General features: G+C 35.9%; 4 protein-coding genes across 6 annotated transcripts; 1 reads left to right on the forward strand and 3 right to left on the reverse strand.

Moving 5' to 3' along the window:
- The first annotated feature begins 908 nt into the window (after positions 1 to 908).
- On the forward strand, positions 909 to 1,959 carry LOC106361313 (zinc-finger homeodomain protein 2). Its single transcript, XM_013801041.3, has one exon. The coding sequence runs from the start codon at positions 1,108 to 1,110 to the stop codon at positions 1,738 to 1,740; it is 633 nt and encodes a 210-aa protein (XP_013656495.1). The 5' UTR covers positions 909 to 1,107; the 3' UTR covers positions 1,741 to 1,959.
- A 1,758-nt stretch (positions 1,960 to 3,717) lies between these two features.
- LOC125576952 lies at positions 3,718 to 4,083 on the reverse strand. Its single transcript, XM_048737507.1, has one exon. The coding sequence runs from the start codon at positions 4,081 to 4,083 to the stop codon at positions 3,718 to 3,720; it is 366 nt and encodes a 121-aa protein (XP_048593464.1).
- A 6,536-nt stretch (positions 4,084 to 10,619) lies between these two features.
- Positions 10,620 to 16,072, reverse strand: LOC106427794 (protein S-acyltransferase 8-like). 3 transcript variants are annotated; one of them, XM_048737777.1, is made up of 5 exons: positions 15,640 to 15,997; positions 15,077 to 15,262; positions 14,672 to 14,971; positions 14,263 to 14,606; positions 10,620 to 11,239 (listed from the first exon to the last, which is right to left on the reverse strand). In XM_048737777.1, exons 1-5 carry the CDS (start codon positions 15,682 to 15,684, stop codon positions 10,909 to 10,911), a joined length of 1,206 nt encoding a protein of 401 aa, XP_048593734.1. In that variant the 5' UTR covers positions 15,685 to 15,997; the 3' UTR covers positions 10,620 to 10,908. The 3 variants fall into 3 exon arrangements, with proteins under 3 accessions (XP_048593734.1, XP_013723977.1, XP_013723976.1); XM_013868523.3 differs by lacking the exon at positions 10,620 to 11,239 and having other exon boundaries at positions 13,668 to 14,606; positions 15,640 to 15,830; positions 15,905 to 16,072; XM_013868522.3 differs by lacking the exon at positions 10,620 to 11,239 and having other exon boundaries at positions 13,668 to 14,606; positions 15,640 to 16,002.
- On the reverse strand, positions 11,361 to 13,133 carry LOC106427843. Its single transcript, XM_013868566.3, has 2 exons — positions 12,682 to 13,133; positions 11,361 to 12,079 (listed from the first exon to the last, which is right to left on the reverse strand). The coding sequence occupies exon 2, from the start codon at positions 12,056 to 12,058 to the stop codon at positions 11,693 to 11,695; it is 366 nt and encodes a 121-aa protein (XP_013724020.1). The 5' UTR covers positions 12,059 to 12,079; positions 12,682 to 13,133; the 3' UTR covers positions 11,361 to 11,692.
- Positions 16,073 to 16,167: the final 95 nt, after the last annotated feature.

Here is a 16,167-nt window from a genome sequence, read left to right on the forward strand (position 1 = left end):
TTGTATATGTGACATGTATTAACATAAACGTGGTGTAGTTGTTGATACGATTTTATACATTGAATGGTTTCCACCATATTATAGTAAACTTCGCGTAGCTGAGAAACTTTTTTCCTATCGAATAATATCGTGTATTTTTTTCAGTTCGATTGCTGGCAATCCTATAGTTACTTGTTTAAAATGCATTGGAATTGATGGGTGTAATTAAACAACTCGATTTTTAACACGGCCGAACATGTCCAAAACAAGACTAGATCGGTTGGTCCACAGATGTTGGCTCACTGTAATATTCCTACATATAACACTGCAACGTATTAGCAAATTAAGGAAAATTCCAAAAAACTAATCACATTTCAAGACACAAGAATTATTAGAACGGTTAGATATGATGCTGTATATACACTTAAACTAGATCTATGGAAAATCTCATTGAACAAATTTGAAATTGTTTTTCAGTTAATTTGAGAAAAAAGACGGATTATAGATTTTCAATTGTACATCATTGCGTTGATGCGCGACTTGAGAAAAACGAAACTGATAATGAACACAAGTAAAACAAAATTAAAATTAATTAAAGGCACTTTTGCTTTCAACAAAGTTCATTTTTTGAAAAAAAAAAAAGTTCATTTTTGGAGTAAAGTCCCCAGTGTTTTCACCAAAAAAAAAAAAAAAGTCCCCAGTGTCCCACGTACTACATTTAACAAAACCCTAAGCGTCCTTCAAATTACTAATCGATCTCAAATTTACCACTTAATTATATCTTACATCAATGGTACGAGCTTTAATTTTTTTTTTAATTGTATAAGCTATACTTTTAATAAACCCTGGAAACACAGTGATAATTTTTTTGACGAAACTGAATATGAGAAATATGCTAAAAGAATTTAAATTATTGTTGACCACAAATTCTCACACCATCTCTCTTATCTTCACAGTTTCAACTTTTCTTTCAGATTAAATTGAATATATAAATATGTGATTGTTCTTTTCATTATTTGTACTCATAACCTACTTGAATTATTGGTCTCTTGAATAGTTTTTAAGTTACAGTTCAACTGTACGGATGTAATTCTTGTGATGTTCAAGAACTATTAAATAATAAGAGAAATGAATTTTGAGGAGCAAGAAGAAGAAATGGAGATGTCGGGTGTTCATCCCTCTGGCGGTTACGACTCTCTGAGCGGTGAGGGAGCCACGTCCAGCGGCGGTGGCGGAGGAGGAAGGAGAACTAGCGTTGGAGAGAAGACAAGGTATAGAGAGTGCTTGAAGAATCATGCCGTTAACATCGCTGGCCACGCCGTTGACGGCTGCTGCGAGTTCATGCCTTCAGGTGAAGATGGTTCGCTCGACGCTCTCAAGTGTGCAGCTTGTTGCTGCCACCGCAACTTCCACCGTAAGGAAACCGAAATGATCAGCGGCAGGGCCCACATAGTTCCGACGTACTTCAACCGCCCGCCTCAGCTGCCGCCGCCAGGATACAGGCAACCGGCTGCCTCGGCGGACGAGGAGGATACATCTAACCCGAGCAGCAGCGGCGGAACCAAGGCTAAGAGGTTTAGAACGAAGTTCACGGCGGAGCAGAAGGAGAAGATGTTTGCATTCGCGGAGAGGTTAGGGTGGCGGATGCAGAAGCACGATGACGTGGCGGTTGAGCAGTTCTGTGGAGAGACGGGTATTAGGAGACAAGTGATTAAAATCTGGATGCATAACAACAAGAACTCTCTTGGTAAGAAACCCTAATTATTCTCCGACATATGGTTTAAGTACAAGAGGGATCATCATTGCTTCTTTTCTTTTTGGTAATGACTCTTTTGTAACTAGCTACTTGTACTTCTGGACATGCTTTCTTCTTCTAGTTAATAATTTAATCTAGTACTTTGGAAGGGTTTAAGACGATTGTGATTAACTACTCCAACTTTGGTTTGAATGGTTAAGTTGATAAATCTACCTCCTATATTATATGATGCGACTGAATATTTGGACAAATGATCTATAACTGAAGTAAGCTGTTTCTAGTATAAAGTTGCTGTTTGTAGACCAAGAATCTCACTCTTAGCTGTTTTAGGTCGTTAGCCGTTTGAGTCTTTGTGAACACAAACCAGTATTGCTAATCAATATAAAGAAAAGCAATAATAATATATACTTTTCGTTTTGATTCCTACTATAAGTTTCCAACTCATTTGATATCACTTTATTAATTAGTACTACACTACTATATGAATGTCGGCGTAAATACATAAAAATTCCATTTCTATTTTAGCAAGCGTTTCTAGTCCACTCTATATCACTGTATTAGCATTACCATACTCACATGTCAATCAGATGATCAGGAGAGGTTCGAGCTAGCCTTGGCTAGCTACATCTTAACTTATGTAATATTTACATTTTCATTGCGATTAAGAGAATTTCAATTTTTTTGATGTTGTTCACAGAGATTATCGATCGCAAAATCTGGAATGTTTTATTCATACCAAAGAAAATTTACCTAATTATGTGAATATACGTAAGCTTTCCAACCCACTCAAGTGACCCTAAATATGAAACTAACTAAACGAGAATTTTGTATAAGGTTTCACCATAAATATAAATAATAATTAAAACTTTCTTGTATACGGTTTTCACATATTCATGTTATTGATACATACCTTTATTAAAATTTCTTAATACATTTCATTTTGATAAAGTAACTTGTTTTTTCTTAGTCTCAAAAAGGAACACGCACGAAACTAAACCAATGATTTCGGATGGAGATTATTAGAATCCACCTTGATGAAGACAATGACGATAGAGCCATGAATTCACATTTGTCACCTTCTTATAGATATCTTACCAAAACTCACCGCTTATCAGTTATCACATTAACTCGTCTTTCTCTCTTTTTCCTTTTATGTCACTTTTGCATTCAGCTTCAACATCGAAAACCTCTCACTCTTTTGTCTCTTTCACATCACGACACAACCCATTTAATGGACCATCATTTAATCGCTGTAACCGTTTGATGTAAACATATCAAAACTATACAGTTTTTTTTGAGAAAAAAATTATACAATTTTGGTTATTTTTTTCTCTATAATATTTTCAAGATTTAGTTAATTTTGCAAGGATTAAAAACTAATAATATGTTACATGCTTGCATTTTTATTTTTATCGAATACGAAACCATATACACAACCTTTAAATGATCCAAAATAACAAAAAACACTTAAATAAAATGTAAAATCATCTGTAAATAATAGAAAAAAATACATTAGTATTGTTAAAATATTTGTTAGAAATATTACGCTAGGATTGTTGCATATCATACTCAAAAGGCTGAAATATCTTTCCATATCTTAATTACACTACTCTCGTTTGTTGTTATTGTTCTATGATCAGATCGATATTAAAATTTGTAAAAAAATCATACTGCAAATCAACTTTTTATTCAAAAAAACTTGACCACACCAGTTCTGCATATATTTCAGAAACTGAAAAAACTAATTTACCGTAACACAAATATATGTGTACACAAAATATATTCAGTTATGTATTTTCATTTGTATTTCTGAACACAAAAAAAAAGAACCCGACCGGTTTAAATTCAGACGCGACAGTGGATGTTCTCGTCATCGTAGTCCACGGCCAGGGGCCGGCCCCGAAAATTTGGGTACTTAAATTTAAAAAAAAAAAAAATTAAGAGCTTATTTACATATAATTTTTTTCAAAAAATTTGGGGACCTAAGGCCAATGTTTCATTAGGCTTTGCTCAGGACCGGCCCAGTCCACGGCATCGGCAACTCCAGCTGCAAGATCTAGGAGTTTATCCATCAGCACGGGCATTTCCTTGAGCGTGGTTGAAGCATTGTCACTGTTTGTCCCAACCAATCCTGCCACGCGTCTCATTTTGTCGTTAGAAGCCCTAACGTCGTAGTGAGCTGTATCCGGGGATAGCTTGAGCTTCACGTTTGCGCTCTTGAGATCAGCCACCACGGCTAAGTAAGCCTTGTGGCACTCAGTGAACGAAGCCTTCAGCGTTGGATCTTTCTTTGCCGTCTCATCCACAAAAACCGCTGTCTTCTCGGCGTGGGATACGGCGAGGGCCATCACGGCCACGGCCAGTGGATTCTTTTCAGAGATAATAAAGACATTTTGTTAGGAAAAATAATAATGATCAGTCTCATTTGCAATTAATACCATGCAGAACGTTTGAACAAGTAATTTTAAATCCGGACCAAACCAGCTGTTTAAACTGCGTGTAAGAATATTTTATATTCTAAGTGACCTATGTATCTATTGGTTTAATATAAAGTTCAAGTTCATATTAATGTTTTAGATTCTAATATAAAAGGCGATACCGTGATGGATCGGTTTCTATTAAAGAGTTAGAATCTGGGTGTATTGATAACCCTCCTACTTTACCTTATATCTATAAATATCCTTAATCTCATGATCATATATGTAAAAGGTAATAATAATGGAATATATTACCATAAGGTCAAATATATATGATGATATATTATAATGCACTTGTGCGGTTAATATCGAAGTGTTGTGTGGAAGAGGTGTGTTGGTTAAGACACACCCTTTGATTAATATAAAAGTGACTCGTATATCATGTGTTGTACGTACGTATTCTTACGAGTCTCTCTAAAAACACAACACAACAATTATATTTATCAAAAGGAAAAATTAAGGAAGGTTTGAGATTTCTTGTCCATCAACGAAATCACCAAAAGGAGAAGGTTAAAGAGGAGAACATCAATTGGTGGGATTGCATCCAAGCATGGATCAAGGTTAGTGTTCCTACCTTCTTTAGAAATGTGTTAGGGTTGAATTAAATCAAATCTAGATCAGTTCTTGGTGTTGAAATAAATTAACATGTGGTATCAGAGCCATTCTAGATTTAATTAATTCACCAATTAAGCGTTTGGAAAAGTAATGAACATATATGGTTTAATCCATTTTAAAGAGTGTTCATGATCCATGTAAAAGTTAACATAAGTTCTCGTAAACTGGACGGCGTAGATTGTAAACGTACTTACCGTTAAAGTGCATTTGATCAAGTCTGAGAACAAGTGTAAATTACGGTTATGAATCGAACTGCAAGTTATGCGCGGATCTGGTATCGTTGACGTAACCTTATTTGCATGAATTAATAATATGTTCCGTTAAAAGACAAGAAGGATTCACATCTCTGCATAAATTTTAATTATTTAAAAGTGTCAACGTGAAATCTGGGTTTCACGATAAAGGCACATGCATGATTAAGGGGTTTTGTGTAGTGCGCCGTTACAAAAAGATTGGTTAGAAATTAATTATTTTACTCAATTAAGTTACAGCAACATAAATTACTGGTTTCGTTGATTCATGAATGCGTTTGAATTCATAATTATGAGTGAAATAATTAATTCATTATGGTTAAAATTCTGGACGTGTTAACGGTTACTACACACATGTATGAAAAGCCAGCAATGAGAAGTTGTGTCATGGAACAAACGTGTCCATGCATATATTTTTTTACGGTTAAATGCTTCCGCTGCATTTTATTAATAGGTAACTTGTGTTATGAAATATTAAAAAAAAAAAATAAAAATATATATATATATATAACATAATATTAGGATAAATTTACCTATTAATATTTTAATGTTTGTATAGTTTATAACATGTTAGTCACCAAAGTGATCTTGTTATTTACTTACAAATATTAAAATCTATAGAATTTATAATTGATCTTGATCAAGGATGCTAAATGACATAAAAGTTTGATTAATCAATTAAATTATTATTTATATTTTAGGAGATCACCCAAAGGTGGATCATTAAATATAATTAATAATAAGAATATAATTAATCATTTTTTCTACTATAGTGAATAATATGTATATCCAAAGATAACATATTTATTTGACTAATGTTGATTTGATTAATATTAAAGTATATATAATTAGCATCAGTGAAAGTACTTATATTTAAATATTGCCCAAAGGTTATTTAAAATATAAGTGTTAAAGTTTCTATTAGTCTGAATATATATTAAAGTCTCAAAGCACTAACGGGTAAACATGTATGAATGCTTGCAGCTTCATCAAATGTGTTTGCATCTGCTAACTCTGTGGTAAAGTTTAATGGCCTCAACTATGGTGAGTGGTTCGAGCAAATCCGGTTTACACTGGGTGTAATGGCTTTGGACTCCGCCATACTAACTGATGAGGAACCCTCAGCTATTACAGTAGATAGCTCTGAATCTGAAAAGTCTCGTTATGAGAGATGGGAGCGATCTAACAGGCTGAGCTTGAACCTTATGAGGTTGACGATGGCAGAAAGTATTAAGCCATCGATGCCTAAGACAGAGAAAGCAAGGGAATTCATAGAGAAAATCACATGGAGTTAAAGTACCTGTCTGTTAAAGAAGAAGTTCAGAAACAGAAAGTGTCATTCGAGCACATAAGGACGGACATGATGGTAGCGGATCCGCTAACTAAAGGTTTACCACCCAAGGCGTTCAATGGCCATGTAGAACGTATGGGTATTATAGATAAGGCTTTGCTATTTTAGTTATGGGATGCTCATTATGTATTTGACACTGAGAATTCACATAAAGTTATGTTTCTGATTTATTTATTATGTTATCATTAAAGTATGTGTATACACTTATGGTTTGTAGATAACATATGGTTGGTTTGAGAAATAAAAGTTTTTCTCATATAAGGTTTGATATAAAATTAGAATTGATTTGTGATACATGGAAGGGACTATGTCGTTTAATGGCATACAACCGCTATGATTCGATTAATCCAAATTTTAATAAAGATCAAGTGAACTCGATAGAAAAGTGCACATTAAAGTTATTGAACCCTTAAGTCGATACAAAGGTCAAGTGGGAGAATGTAAGAATATTTTATATTCTAAGTGACCTATGTATCTATTGGTTTAATATAAAGTTCAAGTTCATGTTAATTTATTTCAACACCAAGAACTGATCTAGATTTGATTTAATTCAACACTTTAATGAGCAATTTAATTCAAAGAAAGGAGGAAGTATATATGGACCAACCAGAAGGATTCGTGGTCACAGGAAAAGAAAATTTGGTGTGTAAGCTGAGAAAGTCAATATATGGACTAAAACAAGCTTCTCGACAATGGTATATAAAGTTTAATGATACCATCACATCATATGGTTTTGTAGAGATCATTGTTGATCGATGTATCTACATTAAGATCAGTGGGAGTAAGTTTGTGATTTTAGTCCTATATGTTGATGATATCTTGCTTGCTGCAAATGACATGGGTATGTTACATGATGTGAAGAAGTATCTCTCTAAGAACTTTGAAATGAAAGATATGGGTGAGGCATCTTATGTGATCGGGATAGAAATATTTCGAGATAGATCACAAGGACTGTTAAGTTTGTCTCAGGAAGGATATATCAATAAGATCTTAAAGAGATATAAAATGGAGAAATGCTCTGCAGGAATAACTCCAATTCAGAAGGGGGACAAGTTCAGTAAAATGCAATGTCCTAAAAATGAATTGGAGCGTAAAGAAATGGAAAGAATTCCCTATGCATCGGTGGTTGGGAGTTTGAACTACGTTCAAACATGTACTCGACCTGATATCAACTTTGCTGTTGGAATGTTGGGTCGATATCAAAGTAATCCCGGAATGGACCACTGGAAAGCTGCAAAGAAGGTTCTCAGGTACTTGCAAGGCACCAAAGAGAACATGCTTACATATAGGAGATCTGATCAGCTGGAAGTCATTGGATATTCAGATTCAGACTATGCCGGATGCGTTGATAGCAGAAAATCGACGTTTGGCTACTTGTTCCTATTAGCTGGGGGAGCAATATCATGGAAGAGTGGAAAGCAGTCTGTCATTGCTACTTCCACTATGGAGGCTGAATTTGTGGCATGCTTTGAGGCCACAATTCATGCACTATGGCTGCGGAACTTTATCTCAGGGCTTCGGATTGTCGACACTATAGCCAAGCCGCTGAGAATTTACTGCGATAATTCTGCAGCTGTCTTCTTTTCGAAGAACGACAAGTACTCGAAGGGTGCTAAGCACATGGAGTTAAAGTACCTGTCTGTTAAAGAAGAAGTTCAGAAACAGAAAGTGTCATTCGAGCACATAAGGACGGACATGATGGTAGCGGATCCGCTAACTAAAGGTTTACCACCCAAGGCGTTCAATGGCCATGTAGAACGTATGGGTATTATAGATAAGGCTTTGCTATTTTAGTTATGGGATGCTCATTATGTATTTGACACTGAGAATTCACATAAAGTTATGTTTCTGATTTATTTATTATGTTATCATTAAAGTATGTGTATACACTTATGGTTTGTAGATAACATATGGTTGGTTTGAGAAATAAAAGTTTTTCTCATATAAGGTTTGATATAAAATTAGAATTGATTTGTGATACATGGAAGGGACTATGTCGTTTAATGGCATACAACCGCTATGATTCGATTAATCCAAATTTTAATAAAGATCAAGTGAACTCGATAGAAAAGTGCACATTAAAGTTATTGAACCCTTAAGTCGATACAAAGGTCAAGTGGGAGAATGTAAGAATATTTTATATTCTAAGTGACCTATGTATCTATTGGTTTAATATAAAGTTCAAGTTCATATTAATGTTTTAGATTCTAATATAAAAGGCGATACCGTGATGGATCGGTTTCTATTAAAGAGTTAGAATCTGGGTGTATTGATAACCCTCCTACTTTACCTTATATCTATAAATATCCTTAATCTCATGATCATATATGTAAAAGGTAATAATAATGGAATATATTACCATAAGGTCAAATATATATGATGATATATTATAATGCACTTGTGCGGTTAATATCGAAGTGTTGTGTGGAAGAGGTGTGTTGGTTAAGACACACCCTTTGATTAATATAAAAGTGACTCGTATATCATGTGTTGTACGTACGTATTCTTACGAGTCTCTCTAAAAACACAACACAACAATTATATTTATCAAAAGGAAAAATTAAGGAAGGTTTGAGATTTCTTGTCCATCAACGAAATCACCAAAAGGAGAAGGTTAAAGAGGAGAACATCAATTGGTGGGATTGCATCCAAGCATGGATCAAGGTTAGTGTTCCTACCTTCTTTAGAAATGTGTTAGGGTTGAATTAAATCAAATCTAGATCAGTTCTTGGTGTTGAAATAAATTAACACTGCGAACCAGAAATATAAATAACAAAATCAAAAGCATCGAACCGTTAATAATCCAATATCAATCCGCCAAAAACCCGAAAACCATCGAACCAAATAAACTGAATATCACCGGACTTGTTTATAAAAAGAACACTAGTACAAATAAAACTTTGATATTTTATTTGGTTTGTATTTAAATTTATTTCAAAATCATTTATTAAAACCTTTAATTACTAAATTCAACTATATTAAAAAAATGACAAAACATATAGATTTGGTTCTAGTTATTGTTCTATGATTGATGCAATCGAACCAAATTGAATTCGGTCGAACTGTATTAACCATTGATCCAAAAACTTTTTTAGGTTTTGTTACCATATCGGTTTTAGAAACATTGGTTTTAACCGAAAAGAATGATCATTCTCATTCAAAATCATTCACATGCAAAGCAAACAGTAGTAAAGATGTCTTTGGTTGATTTTAAGAAACAAAACATACGCAACAAAGAATATGGTTAGTCAATGGGAGCAGCCGTAGGGGGATTGGTAGTCAATGTCTGGAGGCAGAAAGCTTGGTCATGTGAGCGATCGCAGATCGCGTCAATGTATTTCAAATGAGGCGACGCTGATGCTGAGCTTAAGAGTAGCCATTTATTTGCGTCTGAATGTTTCTTTTCTCGGGTCCGTTATTCAATTTTATGTTGTTTGTCTTTTAGTTTAGGGGGTATATATATTGTACACTTAGTTGGCTAGATTAGGAACGTTGGATAACTTTAGAAAATACTATATTTGTAATCAGATACATTAAATACTAAAATTATATTTATACTTGCTAATTTTGGAGGACCTATGTGAATGCGGTTTGTTGTTTGTGTTTAGTCGACGACAAAGTCCATTATCGTCTTCCCTTGTTTAGGAAACTAGGATACGACGTGACAAGTGTTGACTGTTGAGGATGATAGAACATAACACATTTCACTGAATCTTTATTTGACGTATAGGCATGGCGCTTTGGATACCCATTCATATCCGGATCCATTTTTTGGGTTCAGTCTTTTGAATCCAGTTCAGATTCATATGTTCAAGTAGTTTCGGTTAATGATGCTTTGGATTCAGGAAAATTTTATAACGTTGTCTAAGATGCTTTTAGACCTGAATTCATTTCAGACAAATTTTGAATATTTTTATGGTCAGTTCAAAATAAACATAAAGCTAATATTTGATAAACTTAATTGTTTTTTATATCTATTTTAGATAATAATTCAGATTTTAATCAAAATCATTCAAGTTTTTGGATATCCATTCGAATTCAATTAACATTGAATACATTAAATACTATTCTAAAGAATTTGTTTGGATATTTTTACATATTGGATTAGATACAGATTCAGGTTTTCAGTCTGGAATCAATTCCAATCTCGAGTTCACTTACAAATGTCCAGACTTATATATATCTTTGGCTGAGCTAAACACAAGAAGCTAGATATTATCAACGCAAATACAGAATGGAATTCCACATAATATCAACAACAGAATATCACACAATACACAACTAAGGAAACGAAAAGAAGATCAGAAAAGGGGACTATACTCAAAGATTACATGAACTGACTGGCAAATCCCCCAAAACCAAATCAGATCCTTCCGACTTCTGTCCTAAAAAGAGACCTCCTCCAAATGTTTGGTACCAATTAAAAAAAAAACAAAAGTAATAAACACATCCTCCCCCTTCTCCTCCCTCTTCTGTTACTTAGCTCCGACTCTCCCTGACATTAGAACTACTCACATCTGCTTCTATATCCCAGCTCCCACTTCTTCTACTCCCCCAGCTTCCATGCCTCGTCTCCGTCCTTATCGTTCCCGCTCTCTCAGCAACCCCAAGCATCGATTGGTCAATATCCAAACCATGACGAGGTTGCTCTGCTGGATTACACCGCTGTGATATATTCATAAGATCGTCCCCAATGTCTAGATCATCCTCCACTTTCTGTCTCCGGGTTCCGGCTTCATCCTCTGACTCTCTGGTGGTTGTTGTAACAACTCTTGGAGGCTCTTCTTCCACGAAGGCTCTAAAGTTGTTCCTCGAGGGCTTATCATACTAGGATTGTTGCATATCATACTCAAAAGGCTGAAATATCTTTCCATATCTTAATTACACTACTCTCGTTTGTTGTTATTGTTCTATGATCAGATCGATATTAAAATTTGTAAAAAAATCATACTGCAAATCAACTTTTTATTCAAAAAAACTTGACCACACCAGTTCTGCATATATTTCAGAAACTGAAAAAACTAATTTACCGTAACACAAATATATGTGTACACAAAATATATTCAGTTATGTATTTTCATTTGTATTTCTGAACACAAAAAAAAAGAACCCGACCGGTTTAAATTCAGACGCGACAGTGGATGTTCTCGTCATCGTAGTCCACGGCCAGGGGCCGGCCCCGAAAATTTGGGTACTTAAATTTAAAAAAAAAAAAAAATTAAGAGCTTATTTACATATAATTTTTTTCAAAAAATTTGGGGACCTAAGGCCAATGTTTCATTAGGCTTTGCTCAGGACCGGCCCAGTCCACGGCATCGGCAACTCCAGCTGCAAGATCTAGGAGTTTATCCATCAGCACGGGCATTTCCTTGAGCGTGGTTGAAGCATTGTCACTGTTTGTCCCAACCAATCCTGCCACGCGTCTCATTTTGTCGTTAGAAGCCCTAACGTCGTAGTGAGCTGTATCCGGGGATAGCTTGAGCTTCACGTTTGCGCTCTTGAGATCAGCCACCACGGCTAAGTAAGCCTTGTGGCACTCAGTGAACGAAGCCTTCAGCGTTGGATCTTTCTTTGCCGTCTCATCCACAAAAACCGCTGTCTTCTCGGCGTGGGATACGGCGAGGGCCATCACGGCCACGGCCAGTGGATTCTTTTCAGAGATAATAAAGACATTTTGTTAGGAAAAATAATAATGATCAGTCTCATTTGCAATTAATACCATGCAGAACGTTTGAACAAGTAATTTTAAATCCGGACCAAACCAGCTGTTTAAACTGCGAACCAGAAATATAAATAACAAAATCAAAAGCATCGAACCGTTAATAATCCAATATCAATCCGCCAAAAACCCGAAAACCATCGAACCAAATAAACTGAATATCACCGGACTTGTTTATAAAAAGAACACTAGTACAAATAAAACTTTGATATTTTATTTGGTTTGTATTTAAATTTATTTCAAAATCATTTATTAAAACCTTTAATTACTAAATTCAACTATATTAAAAAAATGACAAAACATATAGATTTGGTTCTAGTTATTGTTCTATGATTGATGCAATCGAACCAAATTGAATTCGGTCGAACTGTATTAACCATTGATCCAAAAACTTTTTTAGGTTTTGTTACCATATCGGTTTTAGAAACATTGGTTTTAACCGAAAAGAATGATCATTCTCATTCAAAATCATTCACATGCAAAGCAAACAGTAGTAAAGATGTCTTTGGTTGATTTTAAGAAACAAAACATACGCAACAAAGAATATGGTTAGTCAATGGGAGCAGCCGTAGGGGGATTGGTAGTCAATGTCTGGAGGCAGAAAGCTTGGTCATGTGAGCGATCGCAGATCGCGTCAATGTATTTCAAATGAGGCGACGCTGATGCTGAGCTTAAGAGTAGCCATTTATTTGCGTCTGAATGTTTCTTTTCTCGGGTCCGTTATTCAATTTTATGTTGTTTGTCTTTTAGTTTAGGGGGTATATATATTGTACACTTAGTTGGCTAGATTAGGAACGTTGGATAACTTTAGAAAATACTATATTTGTAATCAGATACATTAAATACTAAAATTATATTTATACTTGCTAATTTTGGAGGACCTATGTGAATGCGGTTTGTTGTTTGTGTTTAGTCGACGACAAAGTCCATTATCGTCTTCCCTTGTTTAGGAAACTAGGATACGACGTGACAAGTGTTGACTGTTGAGGATGATAGAACATAACACATTTCACTGAATCTTTATTTGACGTATAGGCATGGCGTTTTGGATACCCATTCATATCCGGATCCATTTTTTGGGTTCAGTCTTTTGAATCCAGTTCAGATTCATATGTTCAAGTAGTTTCGGTTAATGATGCTTTGGATTCAGGAAAATTTTATAACGTTGTCTAAGATGCTTTTAGACCTGAATTCATTTCAGACAATTTTGAATATTTTTATGGTCAGTTCAAAATAAACATAAAGCTAATATTTGATAAACTTAATTGTTTTTTATATCTATTTTAGATAATAATTCAGATTTTAATCAAAATCATTCAAGTTTTTGGATATCCATTCGAATTCAATTAACATTGAATACATTAAATACTATTCTAAAGAATTTGTTTGGATATTTTTACATATTGGATTAGATACAGATTCAGGTTTTCAGTCTGGAATCAATTCCAATCTCGAGTTCACTTACAAATGTCCAGACTTATATATATCTTTGGCTGAGCTAAACACAAGAAGCTAGATATTATCAACGCAAATACAGAATGGAATTCCACATAATATCAACAACAGAATATCACACAATACACAATTAAGGAAACGAAAAGAAGATCAGAAAAGGGGACTATACTCAAAGATTACATGAACTGACTGGCAAATCCCCCAAAACCAAATCAGATCCTTCCGACTTCTGTCCTAAAAAGAGACCTCCTCCAAATGTTTGGTACCAATTAAAAAAAAAACAAAAGTAATAAACACATCCTCCCCCTTCTCCTCCCTCTTCTGTTACTTAGCTCCGACTCTCCCTGACATTAGAACTACTCACATCTGCTTCTATATCCCAGCTCCCACTTCTTCTACTCCCCCAGCTTCCATGCCTCGTCTCCGTCCTTATCGTTCCCGCTCTCTCAGCAACCCCAAGCATCGATTGGTCAATATCCAAACCATGACGAGGTTGCTCTGCTGGATTACACCGCTGTGATATATTCATAAGATCGTCCCCAATGTCTAGATCATCCTCCACTTTCTGTCTCCGGGTTCCGGCTTCATCCTCTGACTCTCTGGTGGTTGTTGTAACAACTCTTGGAGGCTCTTCTTCCACGAAGGCTCTAAAGTTGTTCCTCGAGGGCTTAACCTTGGTGCAAAACACCTCCATGAAATTGTTAGCACAGCCGCGGTTATAAGCAACGGTTCTGCTGTTTGCTCTGTACCGGAAGTTCTCATAGGTTGTCTGGTTTGTGCTTATGAGGTACAAGTGAAACCCCGTGAGCCCTCCAACAAACCAGAAGCCAATAAAGCAATATATCATCAGCGCAACCGACCAAGGAGATTCTTTCATCGCCATCCACACGGTTCCGCGTTGATGTTCCATCAGAATCTTGATGTATAACGCCGAGATGGAGAACACGTAGATGCAGAGAAGTGTCGCCGAGGAGACAAACATGAAGAAGTACCTATAGTTTCTCTGCCAATGAACTTTTCCAAGTCAGTAATCTATTTAACATTTTTTTGAAATGAGTTTTTTTTTACCAGTCCAATGCATTGGCCCACCCAGGGGCAATGATGATCAAAGCGCTCGACGCAGTTGTTGCAGATGGAGCAGTGGGAGCAGCGTGGAGGCCTGTAAAGCATGCACGTGTCGCAGTACTTGACTCTAACGGAAACGCCGTTAACGATGACTTCTTTCGTCCGAGGAATCTGAACGCTTGGTGTTTGTCTTCCGTCTGCTGATAGTGTTGTCTCGTAGCGTAGATCTTCCTCTGGTGGATGTAAGTTTCGTGGGACAATGCCAGGGTCTCGTGCAGATGTGAAGGAGAGGAGGATCAATACCTAATCCAAAACCAACAACGTGATTAAGCAAAGCAAACAATAACAAATTTGAATGCCAAAAAGCAAGTGAAAGAACAAGAAGAAATTGATTTTTCTAAGACTAACATAAATAGTGAAGAGAATTGCAACGACCAAGATAGCGTATCCAGCATTGTAGGGAGAGAACTCGTGGCGAAGATGCCTTGCTACAAACACGCAGAATAAAATAACAGGGACTATGATGAGGAGGACGGTGACAGGGACTGATCTAGCATCCGGGCCGAAGATTAATCTCCCACCAAGGATGAACTTCTGAAAAAAAGAGCAAGGACAGAGCATATCAAGATCATATAGAGATAAGATTGCTCTAATTTAAACCACCAAACTAATGTACACAGCTTATGACTCCCCATAACCACTAATTATTCAACGTAGTTTGAGTCAAAATGGTTGTGAACGCATCATCAAGCAATAAAAGTTTCATGCTTTTCACACAGGAAGCACAAGTTTTACAATTTCTCCATACATGAGTTTACAGCATACCAAAGCTGAACCAATCAAGAAACAAGGCAAAATAAACTAAAAAGTAAGCAACTTTCAAACCAGAGAAGAGAAGTGAGAGAAGTATCCATCACCCAGACCAAACCCAAGAAACAAAAACAGTAAAGTAAGATAAGGAAAGGGCTTACATTGCTTCCTTTCCAGGCTTGGAAGACTCGTTGTGTCTGTGTCATGGAGCGAGAGAAGAAGAAGCGACAGCAAGCAGAAAACTTTGAAGGTACCCAGAAGACGAAACTCGAGGACAGCGCGGTGTATATATATATCTTCCCCGTTAGTTCTATTTCATAGAAAAGGGGCTTTCGTTCTTCCGATGAGAAACCTAATAGTACAAAGGAATTGATTATACAATATATAATAAGGGCGGGTCGCGACTCGAGCGACTTATGGGCTGACCTCCCTCAACGACGACGACGACGGGGGGGGTGGTGTTTTGTATTCTGCGTCGTCTTGCGTGCGACGCGACGAACCAACGATCGATTGCTTCTTCCTTCTCTCTACTTCGTTTTCTATTCCCTGTTTTTTTTTATAATATTTCTTGGTTTATATGACGTCATCATGTTTACCCTCCTAAACCACAATTATTTAGTTGTACTTGTAGTTAGTACCCCCTCGCTTTTTGTTTTCTTCTTCTTGTCTGTTAAATCCATTCTATACAA

The sequence above is a fragment of the Brassica napus genome, chromosome A8, assembly GCF_020379485.1.
Source record: "Brassica napus cultivar Da-Ae chromosome A8, Da-Ae, whole genome shotgun sequence".
In the NCBI taxonomy this organism is placed as follows: Eukaryota; Viridiplantae; Streptophyta; class Magnoliopsida; order Brassicales; family Brassicaceae; genus Brassica; species Brassica napus.

What these genes read in the sequence shown, in the direction of transcription:
- LOC106361313 (XM_013801041.3), top strand. Translation starts at nt 1,108, where the DNA reads ATGAATTTTGAGGAGCAAGAAGAAGAAATGGAGATGTCGGGTGTTCAT.
- LOC125576952 (XM_048737507.1), bottom strand. Translation starts at nt 4,083, where the DNA reads ATGGCCCTCGCCGTATCCCACGCCGAGAAGACAGCGGTTTTTGTGGAT.
- LOC106427843 (XM_013868566.3), bottom strand. Translation starts at nt 12,058, where the DNA reads ATGGCCCTCGCCGTATCCCACGCCGAGAAGACAGCGGTTTTTGTGGAT.
- LOC106427794 (XM_048737777.1), bottom strand. Translation starts at nt 15,684, where the DNA reads ATGACACAGACACAACGAGTCTTCCAAGCCTGGAAAGGAAGCAAT. An exon ending in AAGCCTGGAAAGGAAGCAAT is followed by an intron (nt 15,263 to 15,639) that starts GTAAGCCCTTTC and finishes TCTTTTTTTCAG; the next exon opens with AAGTTCATCCTTGGTGGGAG. An exon ending in ACCAAGGTTAAGCCCTCGAG is followed by an intron (nt 11,240 to 14,262) that starts GAACAACTTTAG and finishes TAAGCCCTCGAG; the next exon opens with GAACAACTTTAGAGCCTTCG.